General features: G+C 42.8%; 1 protein-coding gene across 2 annotated transcripts in view; it reads right to left on the minus strand.

The window, feature by feature from the left end:
- Positions 1-879: 879 nt before the first annotated feature.
- The window catches only part of LOC137199792 (regulator of G-protein signaling 6-like), a 41,897-nt gene continuing 27,335 nt past the window's right edge, over positions 880-15,441 (minus strand). Inside the window, exons 3-17 of one of the 2 annotated variants that reach the window (XM_067614333.1) lie at positions 15,201-15,300; positions 14,359-14,409; positions 14,131-14,237; positions 12,697-12,748; positions 12,181-12,245; positions 10,791-10,867; positions 9,848-9,929; positions 9,383-9,457; positions 8,486-8,587; positions 8,170-8,342; positions 7,734-7,859; positions 7,232-7,418; positions 4,352-4,441; positions 3,428-3,487; positions 880-3,168 (exon numbers count right to left, since the gene is read on the minus strand). In XM_067614333.1, coding sequence (XP_067470434.1) covers positions 3,118-3,168; positions 3,428-3,487; positions 4,352-4,441; positions 7,232-7,418; positions 7,734-7,859; positions 8,170-8,342; positions 8,486-8,587; positions 9,383-9,457; positions 9,848-9,929; positions 10,791-10,867; positions 12,181-12,245; positions 12,697-12,748; positions 14,131-14,237; positions 14,359-14,409; positions 15,201-15,300 — 1,398 coding nt within the window. In that variant the 3' untranslated portion in view covers positions 880-3,117. The remainder of the gene's footprint in view (positions 3,169-3,427; positions 3,488-4,351; positions 4,442-7,231; positions 7,419-7,733; positions 7,860-8,169; positions 8,343-8,485; positions 8,588-9,382; positions 9,458-9,847; positions 9,930-10,790; positions 10,868-12,180; positions 12,246-12,696; positions 12,749-14,130; positions 14,238-14,358; positions 14,410-15,200; positions 15,301-15,441) is intronic. The other variant, XM_067614334.1, reaches the window with a different exon arrangement.

Consider the following 15,441-nt stretch of genomic DNA (forward strand, 5'->3'; position numbering starts at 1 on the left):
TTGTTTGTTATTTGGTTTCCTAATATGACCTATTTCACCGGTCCATTTACTAGGACAGCATGGTTTCTGAAGAACATAAAGGGGCACTCCAACTATTTAGTATTTCTTTTCCATGACGTTGGGACACTCACGACAGACGATTACAAAAAAATTTGGTCTAAATTGAAGCAGCAGAGGCCGAGATATCTTGATCTTTAGTACCTAATCTCATAAAAATGCTGAATCCTACATATCCCATAATGCAAATCACATGCATCTCTTCCTTAGATCCTCCCTGCCTGGTATGTGCACATTTCTTTCAAACTCCATGCTACCAGTGTGTAACACAGGCTTTCTGTTATACATTGGTAATCTCCATGCCTAAAGCTAACCCAGATACCTGGTTAACCCACATGACATCATCAGGTTTATATTCTCAGGCTGGACAAAGCTCCTCCAGAGACATTACACAACTGTTATCACATGTTGAATAAGACTTCCTATCACTAGTAGACTGACCCTTTACATGTAAAATTAGTGGAGTGCCCCTGTAAAAGGCTGCTTTAAAGCTGCAAGGTCAAACATTAGGCGGTAATTAGTGGCACACTGCCATTTTGTTTGCTAATACCACTTTACCACTTGCTAGCAAGCAGATACACACTGCTTCTGGTGAGTACTAAAGTACAGGGAACAGAAATAATTTGTTAGTGGCAGTGAACAGAAAAATGTCACAAGAAACATTACAAACAAAAAAAAGTGTTTTTTGTGTATTTTCGTATTTATATGTGCACATACAGGACCAAGTCAGCAGCTGTGTATTGTGATAAACCTGAAACAGGCAGTGTCACCTTGACAACTTTCAATTGCTTCATGCAAACAATCAAGAAGTAACACACAACAGACAGGTCCAGAGTTTTTATTATTTGGTACCCATGAATAGATAGCAGGTGCTTTGTGTTTTAGAGTGCCAGTAGTTACCTTGCTGATTGAGAAACTAAAAGCACAAAATGCCCTGAATATGTTACATGCATAGTAATGTGCCCATATCATAAAATGTGCTTTTGGATAATGAAATTTAGCCAATTTACATCTACAATGCACTTTGTACATAGTGTCATTGTGTTTTGTGCTGAGAATAACATTTGGTACATCGACTCGGAGTTAAGTATCTCTCTCTACCTTATAATCAAGAGGTTATTGGTTCATGATAATAATGATAATTGTTAATATGACCTGTACAGTGCATTGCAACAACTCTAATAGAAAAGAATAGATGATTCTCTCATTCAGCAGTGTAGTCTGTCACTGTAGCAGTCACTGGCCTCATGGGGGAGCTGTGAGGTTAGAATCTCCTCAGTCCAAGCACTTTTCTGTCTGTGGAGGAAGGTTGAAGCCAAAGTGGAGCAGAGAGGCCTAAAAGTTCATTCTATGGCGCTCCTGATGGGTCAAATATTGTTCCCAGTTGCATTTCAAGGCTTTGATGTCCACCCCTGAAGAGTATTCAGGTCTCCACCCTTTCTGAGTGCTGTCTTTGGAGAGTCAAACCATCTTCCCCTCAGTTAACACTCCATTATGGTCCAATAACATGCACCATTTTTCCAGTAATCACCAAAACACATGACAATTATTAGATGAAGAGTCATGGCATTTTGCCAAACAAGAATGGGCAGGTTTCATTGTTTTGTGAAAACAAAAATGATATATTCATGCAGTAAAAAAAAACAAAAAACAAAAACATAAGTGATCCCATATTGGGCAGCAGGCCTTGTAATATCTCTATGATTAGAGAACAACATGTTTTGACATCATGATGAAAAGATCGCCTTCAGTATGATGAGAACACAGCATAATAAAGTCTCATAACACTTTGTCGCTGGTCCTGTGGTTTAACCACCAGTAGATGGACCCATGGCACTGGAAACATTAAAAAAGTACACTATAGTGGGAGCCCAAAACAGCATTTTTGAATGCTATTACACACGTGACTGTGCATCTAGAACAGTGACTAAAATAAAACCTCAAATCATTGTGATTCACACAACCATATGTGGGGATTTTAAGCTCCTCAGATTCACACAGCCTTTTTGAATTTACTAATTTAATTGCGGAGCCTGAAAACATCTTCAAGCCTGTAAGTTAGGAAAGCAGGGGACCAATTTGCCAACTGGAATAAATGCATCTTCCTGTTTTCTGTCGTCCAGCCTTCTGTAAGTCTCATTATAAAGCAAGAAACGGAACATTAATTCTCAACAAAGATATTTGGATGAAACATGCAACGGTACAGTGTGGATGCTACATTAAGCCCTTATGCTAGATTTTGGAATGTAATGAAGCATGAAAAAAAAATCCAAAAAACCTTCAAAAATCAAATTTGTAGAATGCATTAATCAATTATTTGTGGGGGAAAACAAACTTTATATTCCTTTTTAGTGCCAAAACTACATGTATACTTACTAGTTAATTTACATGTTGTGTGCTTTATAAGAAACAGATATGATAGAAATTTCAAGGATATAAAAAAGAGGTTGGGTTTCTAAAAAAAAAAGAAAAAAGAAAGTGGTCTCCCGCTCCCTTTATTGCTGGCTGCCTTGTAAGTACAGAGAAATATGCAAAATAGATTTGTGTCTGTGTTGATGCCTCTTTGAACTTGTATTTAAGCAAGTTTGTCTGAGTCAGGACTGGCCCCAGCTGTTTTAGAACAACTATACCAATTGTCAATTCATTGCAAATGTTTGCAGTTGTGCCAAATAGCTTTCAAATAGAGTATATAAAACAACATGAAAACAATATAAACTGATCAGCTTATTCGACAAAGAGCCTAACAACCAGTCTGCCAACTGAGTGAAGAAAAGAGGGCAGCCCTAGTCTGAATGTGCTTATAGTGTATGCTGCATGCCATGTGGTGTGTTGGCTGAGGTTCCCCTTGTTGGCACTGTCTTTTCTTCAGTGGTTCTGTTCGGGGCGTTCACCCCAGAAGGCCCAGTGCTGCACGACCAGTATAGCAGCAGTCCTCGGAGCAGTGTCTGAGAGCCTCCACAACAGCACCGTCCAGCCCAGCTCCACTGTCCCTGCTCCGGCCCCTGCGTGGTGGTCACCCCTCAAACAGGGTCTGGATTTGGCCCTCCAGCTCAGGCTGTGTCAGGATGACTGCATCAGGCCTGTTAGACGCTTGCCCGTCAATGACTTGCCCTGGAAGGTCAATTAAAATGACAATACATTACCAGACTGAGAAGCTCAAAGTGGATACATACAAATACTTAATAAATCACACAGCCAATAAGGAAAGCATTCATGTGACTAGCGTGTTATCTTATCCACAAACACACATCCTATAACAGGTGTAAAAAGCCACAATAGAGTGTAATATGGTTATAATTGCAAAAGCCACTGATAGTGAGCCAGCCAGTGTGGTTTGTGATATGAACAGCCCCAGCTCCAAATGACTTACCACACTGCGGGTGAACTTCTCCAAGGAGGTGCGGCGGCCCTGTTCAGTGTCTGCTGGCTGCTGTTTTGGGAGGGGGGAAGCAGGGTGAGTGTTTGGGTCAGGTAGGGGTGTTGATGGGGTCAGGAGTGACGTATGTCGTTAGTGAGGAAAAGGGGCCAAGCATTGCAAAAGAGGGCCAAGGACAACGTGGGGGTTGCATTTTTTTTAGGAAATGGAGTGGGATCAGTGACAGGCCAGCAGAGGGAGCAGTGTTTAAACCGGGAAGGGCAGAAAGGCTAGCATGAACAGAGGCAGCTGTGATTTGCTGAAAAGCTCCATGTTACATAGTAAAAGCTAAAAAAAAAAAAGTAAATTGCATAAAAGTGACAAAAACACCATCACTGCCACAAAGCTGGGGCATACTAACACTGTACTGTCCTATCTGTTCTAGTTTCTGTTTACAGTATGACTGTTGTTCCTCCACTTGACTGCAGTTTGTCTGTTTGGCCTATGATGTCATGACTTCCAAAGGCTCTTCCCTTGACATTTTAAATAATTTAGCAGTTTCTTTGTATACTACCTGCATTTTGAGTATAGTGATTTTGCGTTTTGAGGCTCTGTTAGTCTCATGTCGCTCCGAAAGCTCACATATAGCATTGAATTGTTGTTTGCCAGACTTATTTAATAGCTTACCAATAATAGTGATTAACATTGAACCTATTGGCACACAATTTCTATTTCTTAAGCTGTCTAAACTTCTTTATATGTCAAATGTATATTGTATGTATGTTCATATCAGAAAAATATCACCAAACAGTTTGCAGCATTTACGACTGTATACATACAGTAGTTAAGAACCTTATGAAAAACAATCAAACCAATCAGGAAAATACAATGAGAGTGACAAAGTCATGTTAAATGTGGGGGTGAGTGAGTACAGCTCACCTTCTTTCTGGCTAACAGGAGGTCTTGGTAGATGTTGGATCGCAAAAAGCGTGCATAGCTGTCACTTTTCATTAGCTTGAATATATGCTCCTGCAATAGAAAAAGAGAAATTGATGAGTGTGTGTTGGCTGTAGAGTTACAGATGAGAAAAGCTAACAAGAGACACAAATAAAAAGCAGAGGCATTACGGTCATGCAACACACACATGTGTGATTTGCAGGAGGTGATGCAAACTGAGTGTGCTGATATGTATGGCAGAGTACTGTGAGACAGAGCTGAGTAATGTCCTGCCAGTGAGAGGCGTTCCAAGTCACACAACACCAAACAACTTTGAATCAGAGGAATCCATGGTGAACCGACCGAGCAACCCATTCATGGCATTACTCGCCTCATTAGGCCCTGGCACAAACACACTCCGTCGTTCTTCTTCTCTCCTCTCTCTATCTTTCTGCGCCTCCTCTGTACCTTCTTGTTCATTCACTTGTGTAACATGAGTGGGGTGGAAGGGTTCAGTGTTTCTGTGGGTAAGTGGATGAGTGAGAAAATAAATGGATATAGTGGCTGATAAACCCATCTGAATTCAGTGAAAGAACCTTTTTACGTGCAAAAGAGAGCTTATACAAGCTTTTAATGCATGGCATAAATATTGTTTGACTAAAATTTTAAGTAAAAACTACAGAAAGTAATATTAAATTATAATTAGGTATAAAAAGAGAAGATTTGAATATATTTAGCATGTTTTTTTTTTTTTTTTTTGAGGGTACAGTTTACGCATCTTTTATTTAACCTCAATCACCTACTCTGTAGCACCAGAGGTGAGGGTTGGTGAGGGCTGATTACATATGTACAGTATATGACATGGTTGTGATTGGCCAGTGAGCCCAGTCCCTGAACATGCACGCAGCACGCTCTCATGCGCACCCCTAATGACAGGGACACAGAGAGGGCTGGTAAAGAGACAGACACGGCTGGTAACAACTTTATGGATTTTTTTGACGGCCCACCGGCCCACCAATGTGGTGACCCACCAGGATTTGTCCCGGTATGATAGCCAGTACACCACTGCATACAGGTCTTACACAGTCAGTGTCAGTGTTCAGTAGTGTTCAGTTCTCGTATGGCTCTGGGGTAGAAGCTGTTCTTATGTGTGTTTGTCTGTGATTTGATGGATCTGAAGCATCTACCAGAGGGCAGCAGGTCAAACAGATTATGTCCAGGGTGGGATGGGTCTTTCAGTATGTTGGCTGCTCTACTGAGGCAGTGAGAGCTGAGTAAGTCCTCCAAAGAGGGCAATGAGCAGCCAATGATCTTCTGGGCAGTATTGATGACCCCCTGAAGGGCTCTCCTGTACACTGCTGAGCAGCTGACAGACACTCTCAATGGAGCAGCGGTAGAGGGACACCAGCAGGAAGTGGAGTTGCTGCTGTGCCTACTTGACTACTGCAATAGTGTTGGTAGTTCAGGGATGGGTTGCACCAACTGGTCTTTACTAAGCGAAGTCCTAACTGCTATGTCGGTCTTTGTTAAGACCAGTATTTAGAATGGATGTCATGTTGGTTGCACCGATTAAACTTTAGCCTAGTCTTAACTATGCCCAGTCTTAGTGATGCGAGAATGCCCACACGACTATGGCTATTGCCAAGCAGTGTGCGTTGCTAGGATCCATTGTTAACAATCTTCCGCTGTCTTGCTAATTGGTAGCTAATAATTTCTAATTTGCAGCAACGTTATAGAGGATCAAAAAAAAAGAAAGGGCAATTTCACAGACATTGAGGTATGAAAATTAATAGAGCTGCACAGGTACCACAAGAAAACGCTGACTGCCAAGCAGTCCAATGTAGTAACAAATAAGAAGAAGCAGTCGACTTGGAGAGAAATAACGAAGCTATAAAGGATTGTTCAGATTCAGATTCTTCTTTCTGAAAACAATGTACTGAAAAAGTGGAAAGACTTCCTGAGCAAGGCAAAGAAAGACGTTTCAATAAATTCATCAAACCGGTGAGGGTCCTCTACTGAAAACATCAGTATACAGTGACATCATTGTTGATGTTTTTGAAGAGGATTCCCCTGCCTTTACTGGTTTGGTTGGTGTGGAAAGCAGCAGTATGGATCGACTGCCAGAAGAGAGTGAATATAGAAACGGCCTAGATTTTGACTTTACGCCCGCTCCTAACTAGGCATAAGATTTATGCTCGGTCTTAGTGAGAAGAAGGCTTAAGCCTAGATGGTGCAACTAGCGTAACTATTAGGTTGGACCTAGAACGCCAAGTTACGATTGACTTAGCTTAAGACTGGGTGTAAGCTCTGTTGATGCAACTGGCCCGAGGAGAGATCTTCAGAGATGTGTGTACCCAGGAACCTGAAAACAGGGACCCTTTCCACACAGTCCCCGTTGATGTATAGTAGGTCGGGGTCTGCACTGATCTTCCAGAAGTCTATTATGAATTATTTTGTTTTTGAGGAGTTCAGGACGAGATGCCTCTCTCCAGGTTTGCTCTGTCACCAGACCTGAAGGCGGTGTTACAGTCCTTGAGGAGAGTTTTGACCTCCTTTGTCATCCAGTGTTAGTCAATGTGACATTATCAACACAGTTCTGTATGAAGCAGAGTATGGTTGATGTGTACTCCCTCAAGTCCCTATCATCAAAAATGTCCCAATTAGTCCTTTCAAAGCGATCCTGCAGCCACAAGGAAGCTCCCTCAGGCCATGTCTTAACAGTCTTTGTGGTAGGTTGAGCTTTTTTTATTGGTTGTATTTATGTGTACAGGTTCCCATGTATGTGTCTGGTATTTACTCATGCATGTGTTAATGCTATGCTCATGCATGCATGAACATGTACATGTGTGAATCCATCTGCAATGAAGACACAACACAGCTCACCTGAGCGTCCTCAAAGCTGTAGCGTCCGGGGTCTTTGAGGTTCTGGCTGGTGCGCTCGTAGCTGTGAGAGTCCAGGTTGATGGAGCTTGGTGCTCCTTCGGCAAGAAACTCCTGCCAGATCTCCTGCGCCCTGGAGGACACTTCCTGGAGTGGTCGTCGCTTCAGATCCTGCACTGCCAACCAGAACCTAAAACAGCATCATGCCAAGTAAAAAAAACGTTTCATAGAATATATATCGTATTTTTCAAACAATGAAATTAATTGCATGATTATATATCATTTTATAAGGGTTAAGGTTAGGATTAGGATTAGGGTATAAGCTGCTTGTGAGTTGTAAAATAAATTAAATGTGAAAAGATAATAGCATGCATAAAACCACAGTATAAAATGGTAAACAAATCTTTGATGAATCTGAATGTATGTACATTTTTTATGGTATGCAGGACATACCACCAACAGTGTCCCAATGCCGCAATGTATTACAGAGCTCTAAATGACTCACCGCAGGTTCTCTGAGCTGAACTCTGACTCCAGGAACTTCAGGAACTGATCTCGTCCTGCCGGGTCTTTCAGCGCTTCCTCCAGGGAGAAGCCCCATTTCTTCACACGCTGCTGGCCAGGGTCACGGCTGCTCTCAGAGGAACAGAATGAAATTGGGTAGGATGAAACGGAAAAGAATGCTTTGTTGTTTACAAGTCATTTTCCCTCCTGCTCTACAGAGAGCAGAGGCCAAGATGTCAGAACACAGTCAACCTTTGTGAATGCCAACGTTAGTTCTCATTTGAGATGAGATACAAACAGACAGCTCCTTCCCAATTCAGGACAACAAAAGTTCATCTGCACCAAGGCCTCTACGCTCCACCTGACCTTGGTTGAAAGTGTTATTGGCCCCTGGTCAAATCTCTGCCCATATCCCAACATGGCCCCTCCAGCCTCACCTTGCCTCCAAGTCCCAGAAGGAAGTATCATCACTGATCCAAGGATTGGAGGGCTCTGTGGTTGACACAAAGGGGTCGTATTCCATGAACTGCTCTGTGTAGCTCATCAGACTGTCAGCCACTTTAGAAACCCTCATACAGTGTCTGTCCAGCTGTATGTTCAAGAAAGTTATCTGATGGAGAGGGAGAGACAGTAATGAGGAAGCTAAATAAGGTAACAGCTCATCAGTCTGCGTCCTGGCTGTCGTTATGATGGATAGGTGAGGCAGGCTAGTGGTAATAACATATGGGAACAGACTGTCACACCATGAGTTACCTCCTTCTGAACGTCCTCTTTGGTGGGCTTCCTGGCCGGCTGGGAGCTGATATGGATTGGACTGGGCTGGCTCTGGCCGTCATCTGGTACCCCATACACTGACTAGAGAGGGCGAGGGGAGAGACATGTTCGGCTTGGTTTTGTTTTGATGCCATTGGGTTGTGATAACCCTTGACAGACCAGGGACTCAATACTGCAGTTTGATAAATGTCAGGTAACAGCTGTGGGACCAGGGCTGTAGCTACCACTGAGGACAGTGAGGTCAGTCCGTCTGGAAATGTAGGGATTTTAACAGCCTGACGAGGAATTTACTTTTTACAATTACACATAAATACACATGGTGGGTTGATATTTGTTTAGACTAAATATCTTTAAAGTTGACTGTTTTTACATAGTGTTTTTCCATAGTTTTTACATTTTTTAGAATTGCACCAACAATTTATATTTAGAATTTGTAATTTTAATATTATATTAAATAGTAATATATATATGTATATACATATTATCTCCCTCTCACCCCCTCCCATGGGGGGTGGTGGTGTGTCTTCCTCAAGCTCGAGTCCTCTACCAGAGGCCTGGGAGTTTAAGGGTTCTGTGCAGTATCTTAGCTGTTCCTAGGACTGCGCTCTTCTGGACAGAGACCTCAGATGTTGTACCCGGAATCTGCTGGAGCCACTCTCACAGTTTGTGGGTCACAGCCCCCAGGCTCCAATTACCACTGGCACCACTGTTGCCTTTACTCCCCACATCCTTTCTAACTCCTCTTTCAGCCCTTGGTATTTGTATATATGTATATATATGTATATATATATATGCAGGCCAGTGCAGACCTGATAATTTTATGATTGTGAAAGCTACACTGTCACGTATCACACTGAATTTATTTTGTCTCCTCACCTTTTTTACCCTGTGTGGGTTCCTCTCTCTCCGGCATTTGCGGATGTCCATCTCTGTGGTGTTGACACAGCCTGGCTGTGGGAGGCAGCAGGAGACAGAGTGTGTTTCTGGGTCAGATAACAGTGTTTCTCCAGCATATATTGTCTGCGCCTGCCCTACTCACACAATACAAAGCTGTTTTTCTATTCAGCAATGCCACACTCACAAAGGCTCATATGCAAAGTGACTGGCACCAAATCTGATTCTGCTACCAACAACAAAACATGGCTCTCAGCTGAACAGCATGTGGAGCTGATTCTGCTGTTTTCAGGCTTTAAATGCTAAAATCGTCTACCTACATGATAGGCGTTTTCCGTCTTCCTTTTTTATTCAGTTCCAGTTTTACAATTTTGCAGCATCTGACCCTCCTTTCTTTTTCATTCATTTGTTTCTGTTCTTTTCTACAGTACTTTGGTCGTAACTCACCACTGGCCGATGGACGTCCCAGAATGCCCTCTCTTGGCTATCCAGGATCTTCCTCTCTGCCTTGTCCTTCTTTCTGTCAATCCTGTGAACAGAGAAAACTCATATATAGAGTTCACGCCTTTGAAATATCAGCTCAAACAGCATACACTCAATATAACAGGCCCCAGAATTAAGTCTCACACTTTTTCTCCCTGCCACACACACACACACACACACACACACTTGCAAATACCACTGGCAGGCCAGGCTAGAGAGCGAAAAGCTGAGGAGTGTGGGTCTTAACCTGTCTGCTCGCCTCACCAAGCGATGCCTGGCGTTGCCGCTGGCGGGGCCGAGCTCTTACATAACTGACATTTACTGATCAGCCCTTGCTTGGCATTGTTCTCCCCAGATATATGAGGATTGCTTTCCATATCAACCCCATCGTACAAAACATCAGTCATTAGTAATTATGGCATGACTTTGAACATTTCTTTTACAAGAGGAAGGTTCTGTCTTAACCGAATGACAGAAGGGATTAGTGCTGTGCTTACACATGCCAGCCACCAGATGGAAGTCTTACAATGAGATAAAAGCTGGGCAGAAATGTGTGTGTCTGTGTGTGTGTGTGTGTGTTAAATTCCACAGAGGAATACTTTCTGTATTTAATGCATGTTACCCTCCAGTCAAAGCAGGGCATACCAAAACACAGCATTGTTAATGAGAACAACACTGGCCCAACGCCCAACTGACTCTGCACACTGAAGCATTTTCTCTTCCTTGGGGAAATAACACTCACATCATGCACGTAGCCAAAGGTTAGCGTTTGTGAGTATGAATGTATAAACCTGATTTCGTCAACATCTCTCTCTATCCCCACAGCTCCTCTAAGTGTGTCACATTAGGCTGGCGCTGACGTCAGGAGGTGACATGCTCTGACTCATGTGTGCACACGTCTACTCACTTGACTTGAGCCTCAGCTTGCATGAAGATGAATTCCCACTTCCTGGCGAAAGCCCTCTGCAGCCGGGCAAGGTTCTCCTGGAGGAACCAATCACGTACAACATTTGAGGAGAAGGTTATTTGAATCCAAGGCCTTTAGGTGATTACATTATCCATTCACTGTGATGGCATGCTATAACTTTGGATTACCATTGCTGAGATGAGACGACCTCTTGCAAACATGTTCCTGAACAAGTCTGAACTACTGATACCACATAATATTTGGAGTTTCACACATAGGTATTGTTTTCCTCTTCTTTTGTATACACTATTATTGAATTCATCACTATAGTAATTGCAACAAATCAGTGTCTTAAAGGAATGGTTTGTCATTGTGGGAAATGTGCTTACTCGACTTCTTGCTGAGAGTTAGATGAGAAGATTGATACCACTCACAGTGAGAGTGCTATCAGTCTTGTTATATAACTCTTTGCAAGAAGGCGCATAAGTGTATTTCCCGAAATGTTGTTCCCTTAAATATTTTCCTGTTGCCAGGTACAATATGGACTCTTAAACATATTCATCATTTTTGTACATGGCTAAAATTCAGGTTTAATATTCTCTACTGCTATTATCAAAAATAGTATATACTTTTAAAAACTATGTTGCATTTTTAGATAGAGATTATTTCTGATGTGAGACCAGCAGGAGCTGACGCAGGTTGCGACCCATACCGCAAACTCTTCATCACATGATAAATTATGTTTTTTCTAAATAAAAAATCTAATGTCTACAAGCTCTTTAAAGCACCATAATGTACACATATCAAAGCTACATACTAAACTGTGCGTCCTTAATAGCACCACCCAGCAAGCATCTGTCAAAGATACAGCACATGACCTCATTACAAAGAGAGAAAAAACTCGGAGTACTGACTAGCAGGCATGTAACAGTGAGCGCAATGAGGCCTGGAGGCATAAAGTGACCTGAATAGGAAAGAAAGAAAGTCTACTGGACAATAGTTGGGGAGTAATTTTGAATATCAAAGTACAATGGATTGCTATTGTGTAACAGCAAGACTTCAGCTCTGCAGTAATGCCCATTGTGAGACTATATTGATCTGCTGATGCCATCTAGGCCTATAGACGCTATTTGTTTACATTTTGGGGCCAGTAAACGCATCAGCTTCTGCCAAATGGCGCTGCTGGAAAAGAAAAATCATCTTTGACAGATTGTATAAGTCTATAATTTGATAATGGCTTTTTGATTGGAAGAATGGATTTGGGCATTACAAGGCTGCAGAAGAGACCAAGGCTGTTTCAGCTCCTTTGTTTTTCTGAGAATTGGTCCTTGCGCAATGGTAACATTGAACTGAGAGCTTCCTGACAAACCCAAAATGACAATGTACTTACAGCCTCATAGTCAGCAAGCTCAAGCCTGGCCTTATTCTGCATGGTGCGCTTGCACAGGTAAATGGCTGGAGGGTGAAAGAGAGAAAGAGTAAAGCATGAAGAATTAGTCAGATGGTTTGTGTGCTGAGTAACTACAAAACAAAAAAAAGGGCCAATGGATGGTGCTCTTTTTTAACAGAGGTCTCAGCTGTGCGAATCAACACTAATGAATGTTTTGTGTGCAACAGAGGAGCAAGCATTCCATGTGTTGTCTTCTGAAATAACAAGATTTGAGAAAGAGAGCCAGAGATGTGGTCATGCACATGTCAGTGACTGTCCCTTTATTTTGTTAGGCTTAGTGGGGATCCTCAGGGCCAGATACATTACAGGGAATGGCCCTGTGGATCAATACTCAGTGAGTGTCAACAACAGAACCACAGTATGAGCCGTGTTTCAGCTCTGGAGGAAGAAGACATTAGTGAGATCTTACCAGTTTGGTGCAAGACGCAAAAAAATGACAGATAGGATGTGACTCACCATAGTCTGTGTTCTCAGGCTCCCAACAGTTTGATGGCCAGAAGTATGGAGACTGATGAGAACAGAAGGGGACACAACAGAGACAGATTTTGTTTATTTACTCATGTAATCAGTATTGCATTCTTTTGTCAGCATAAGTGTTTAGATAAACAACGATATTTTCTAATATGAATGTTGGAGTCTCATTTCTCCCACCACCCACACTCCCTCCGCACTTGTCTTCCTCTGCAAAGTCAACTCTTTGTTTGATGATCATCCTCGATGTCCATGTGCTCCACATAACTATCCAGGGAGCAATGGTAGCTATATTCTCTCTATCCATATTTAATTGTCAATTGCAACTGATATTACACATTCAAAGTTCATTCCCAAGTCCATTAATAATGGATCACTCACATCTATCATGCATTCTTAATAACGGGGCAGAATTAGAACTTAGTGGTACTCGACCACATTTTTCATTTCCACTATTACTCAAATGGTAATTAGCCTTAGAGCAAAAGGCTGATGATGATGAATGTGTTTGTTTGAGTGTGATGAACAGAAAGGTTAACGTGTTTTCGCATTAGAATTTGTCATTTCAGCTCAGAGAGGATCAAGTTCAGCTATACGGCTTCACCACTGAATACACAAAACAAACAACAGAAGGCAGTCGTCATTAAATCTGGGTCTTCTACCAGTATAGTATCTATTTATAGACTCACACACTGAAATTCCCCCGTCACTATTCCTTACAGCACAGCTATGGAGACTGGCCAACACATTTCAAATGCGCCATGGACTCTTTTTAGAGGTTCTGATGACGTGGGCCTGTTGCATCACGACAACATCAGAGAGAGAATATTTTTAGCCCCCGTTGAATGAGCAAGTGTGACACACGCTGCCCTCGCAGCGCAGGCACAATAATGGCTTTTAATCTTGAGCAATAGAGGTGAAGACAAATGCATTCAGAGGTAGATTGAGGGGGAGGAGCAGGGGAGGCTGGTGACGGTGAAAAGTGCAGAGCCAGCGTGTAGCCAGCTCAGTGCTTCCCATAGGGGAGTCTGCCTACTGTAGCTGGCTGGCTGGATTAAGATGCTAATGGCCCAGTCACAGTAATGAGTCATCGTGGAGCCTTCAGCCATCAGAGGGACCTGTCAAAGTTCATGCTGGATCAGATGGAGCGAAGAAAAAAAACACCCCTCTGACAAGCTGCACGGCTGGCCCATAGGCCCTTTTTTGCAGCCCACCTCCTGCTCCGACGCAGCACCCAGCAGGAATATACAGTGTCGACCTTGGTGGGATGAGTAATAGGCTTAGCAAGGATTGCTCTCATTAGCATCATGCAATAAACATATCCCTCTGTTAAACTACCATCATCTCATTACTCTATATTAGTTATTCAAAGGCCTCCTAACACACATCAATGACTCTCCCCATGACGGCTTTTTGTACCTGAAAGCGATAAAGGGTTCCATCATCTTTGAGTGTCAGGACATGGTCAGAGATGGGAAAGATGTAGCCATGGGCAGCGACCAGACTTCCAAGGTGGATGGCTTCAGCTGTTGACATGAGAGAAGGCACACAGAGGGGGAGGGAGGGTGGGGGGATTTGAAATTGCCTTCCTCTTCAATTGAGCTCTATTGTACTTACATGTATTGACAGATTTCTCAGCGGGCATACCTGGATCCTCAATAGAGAGGTTTTTCATCAGCCACTGAACAATGTCCGCCCCTGGTATTTAGAGAAGGACATTGGTTAGGAGTGGCGTCACAGTACCACATCTGCAATGGTTTTGACAAAAGCTGCAATCCACAAACACAAATCAGCTTTGAAGGAGTCTTTGTTATTCGTCTCTGTTCAAAGCTGTGGGTCAAAGCTGTCAAAGCTGAGTAGGCGTCTATATATAACATAACAGGTTTTTAGTCCTTTCTCTCCCTGCTCCTGGACAGCACAATATTTGGCCCAGTCTTTGCACTTGGCAGAGGCCGCTAAGAGAGATGGTCGGGCCGAGGGGAGCCAAGTGAAGGAGTGACTCGAAAACAGCCGCTGGGAGAGAGGGAGCAACCCCCATCCAACACTGGTGATTCATTTCATACACAAGCACACGTGCACAAACACATGAAGGAATACAGCGCACACACATAGGAACACACACAGGAACACAGATGGAAAAGAGAAGGAGAAAAGTAGCTTTTCTGCGGTGTGACAAGGGCAGCGTCACACCATGGGCAGTTTCCTCAGTGGCTGAGGTCTTATCGGCAAAGACATCATCTGCCTGAAACTGCAGTAGCAGCAATTTAAATGAGCCCAAAAGGTCATATTTGCTTTACTGTTTCTGACTCGTGTGTTGTTGCCAAGCTCGCTCAACTGGGTGAGACAACAAACCACACATTCACACTCACAATTATCCACACATCATGTATGGCAAGCCCCCATTTAAAGGAGAAACACACAAGGAACTGCAACATATTTAAATGTACATGCAGACACGGTGACACAGATATGCACACACATAAACTAACCTGATACCACACTTGGGATCTTGGAGAGGAAGCTTTTGACAGTCCGGATGGTAACACCACCTGCTTTCTCATCTTGTATTCGTGTGACAATGTCTTCAATCTGTGGGGAGACCAGAGGGAGGTTGTGTTTAAGGTTCACATGTTTTATTCTCATACAGTAAAAAGGTGATAACAGACAGCTGTGCTGATCATGCATGCACATTTTGTCTAATTTTCAGTTATTACAGAAGCTATTTTAAAT

Source organism: Thunnus thynnus, chromosome 16 (genome assembly GCF_963924715.1).
Source record: "Thunnus thynnus chromosome 16, fThuThy2.1, whole genome shotgun sequence".
In the NCBI taxonomy this organism is placed as follows: Eukaryota; Metazoa; Chordata; class Actinopteri; order Scombriformes; family Scombridae; genus Thunnus; species Thunnus thynnus.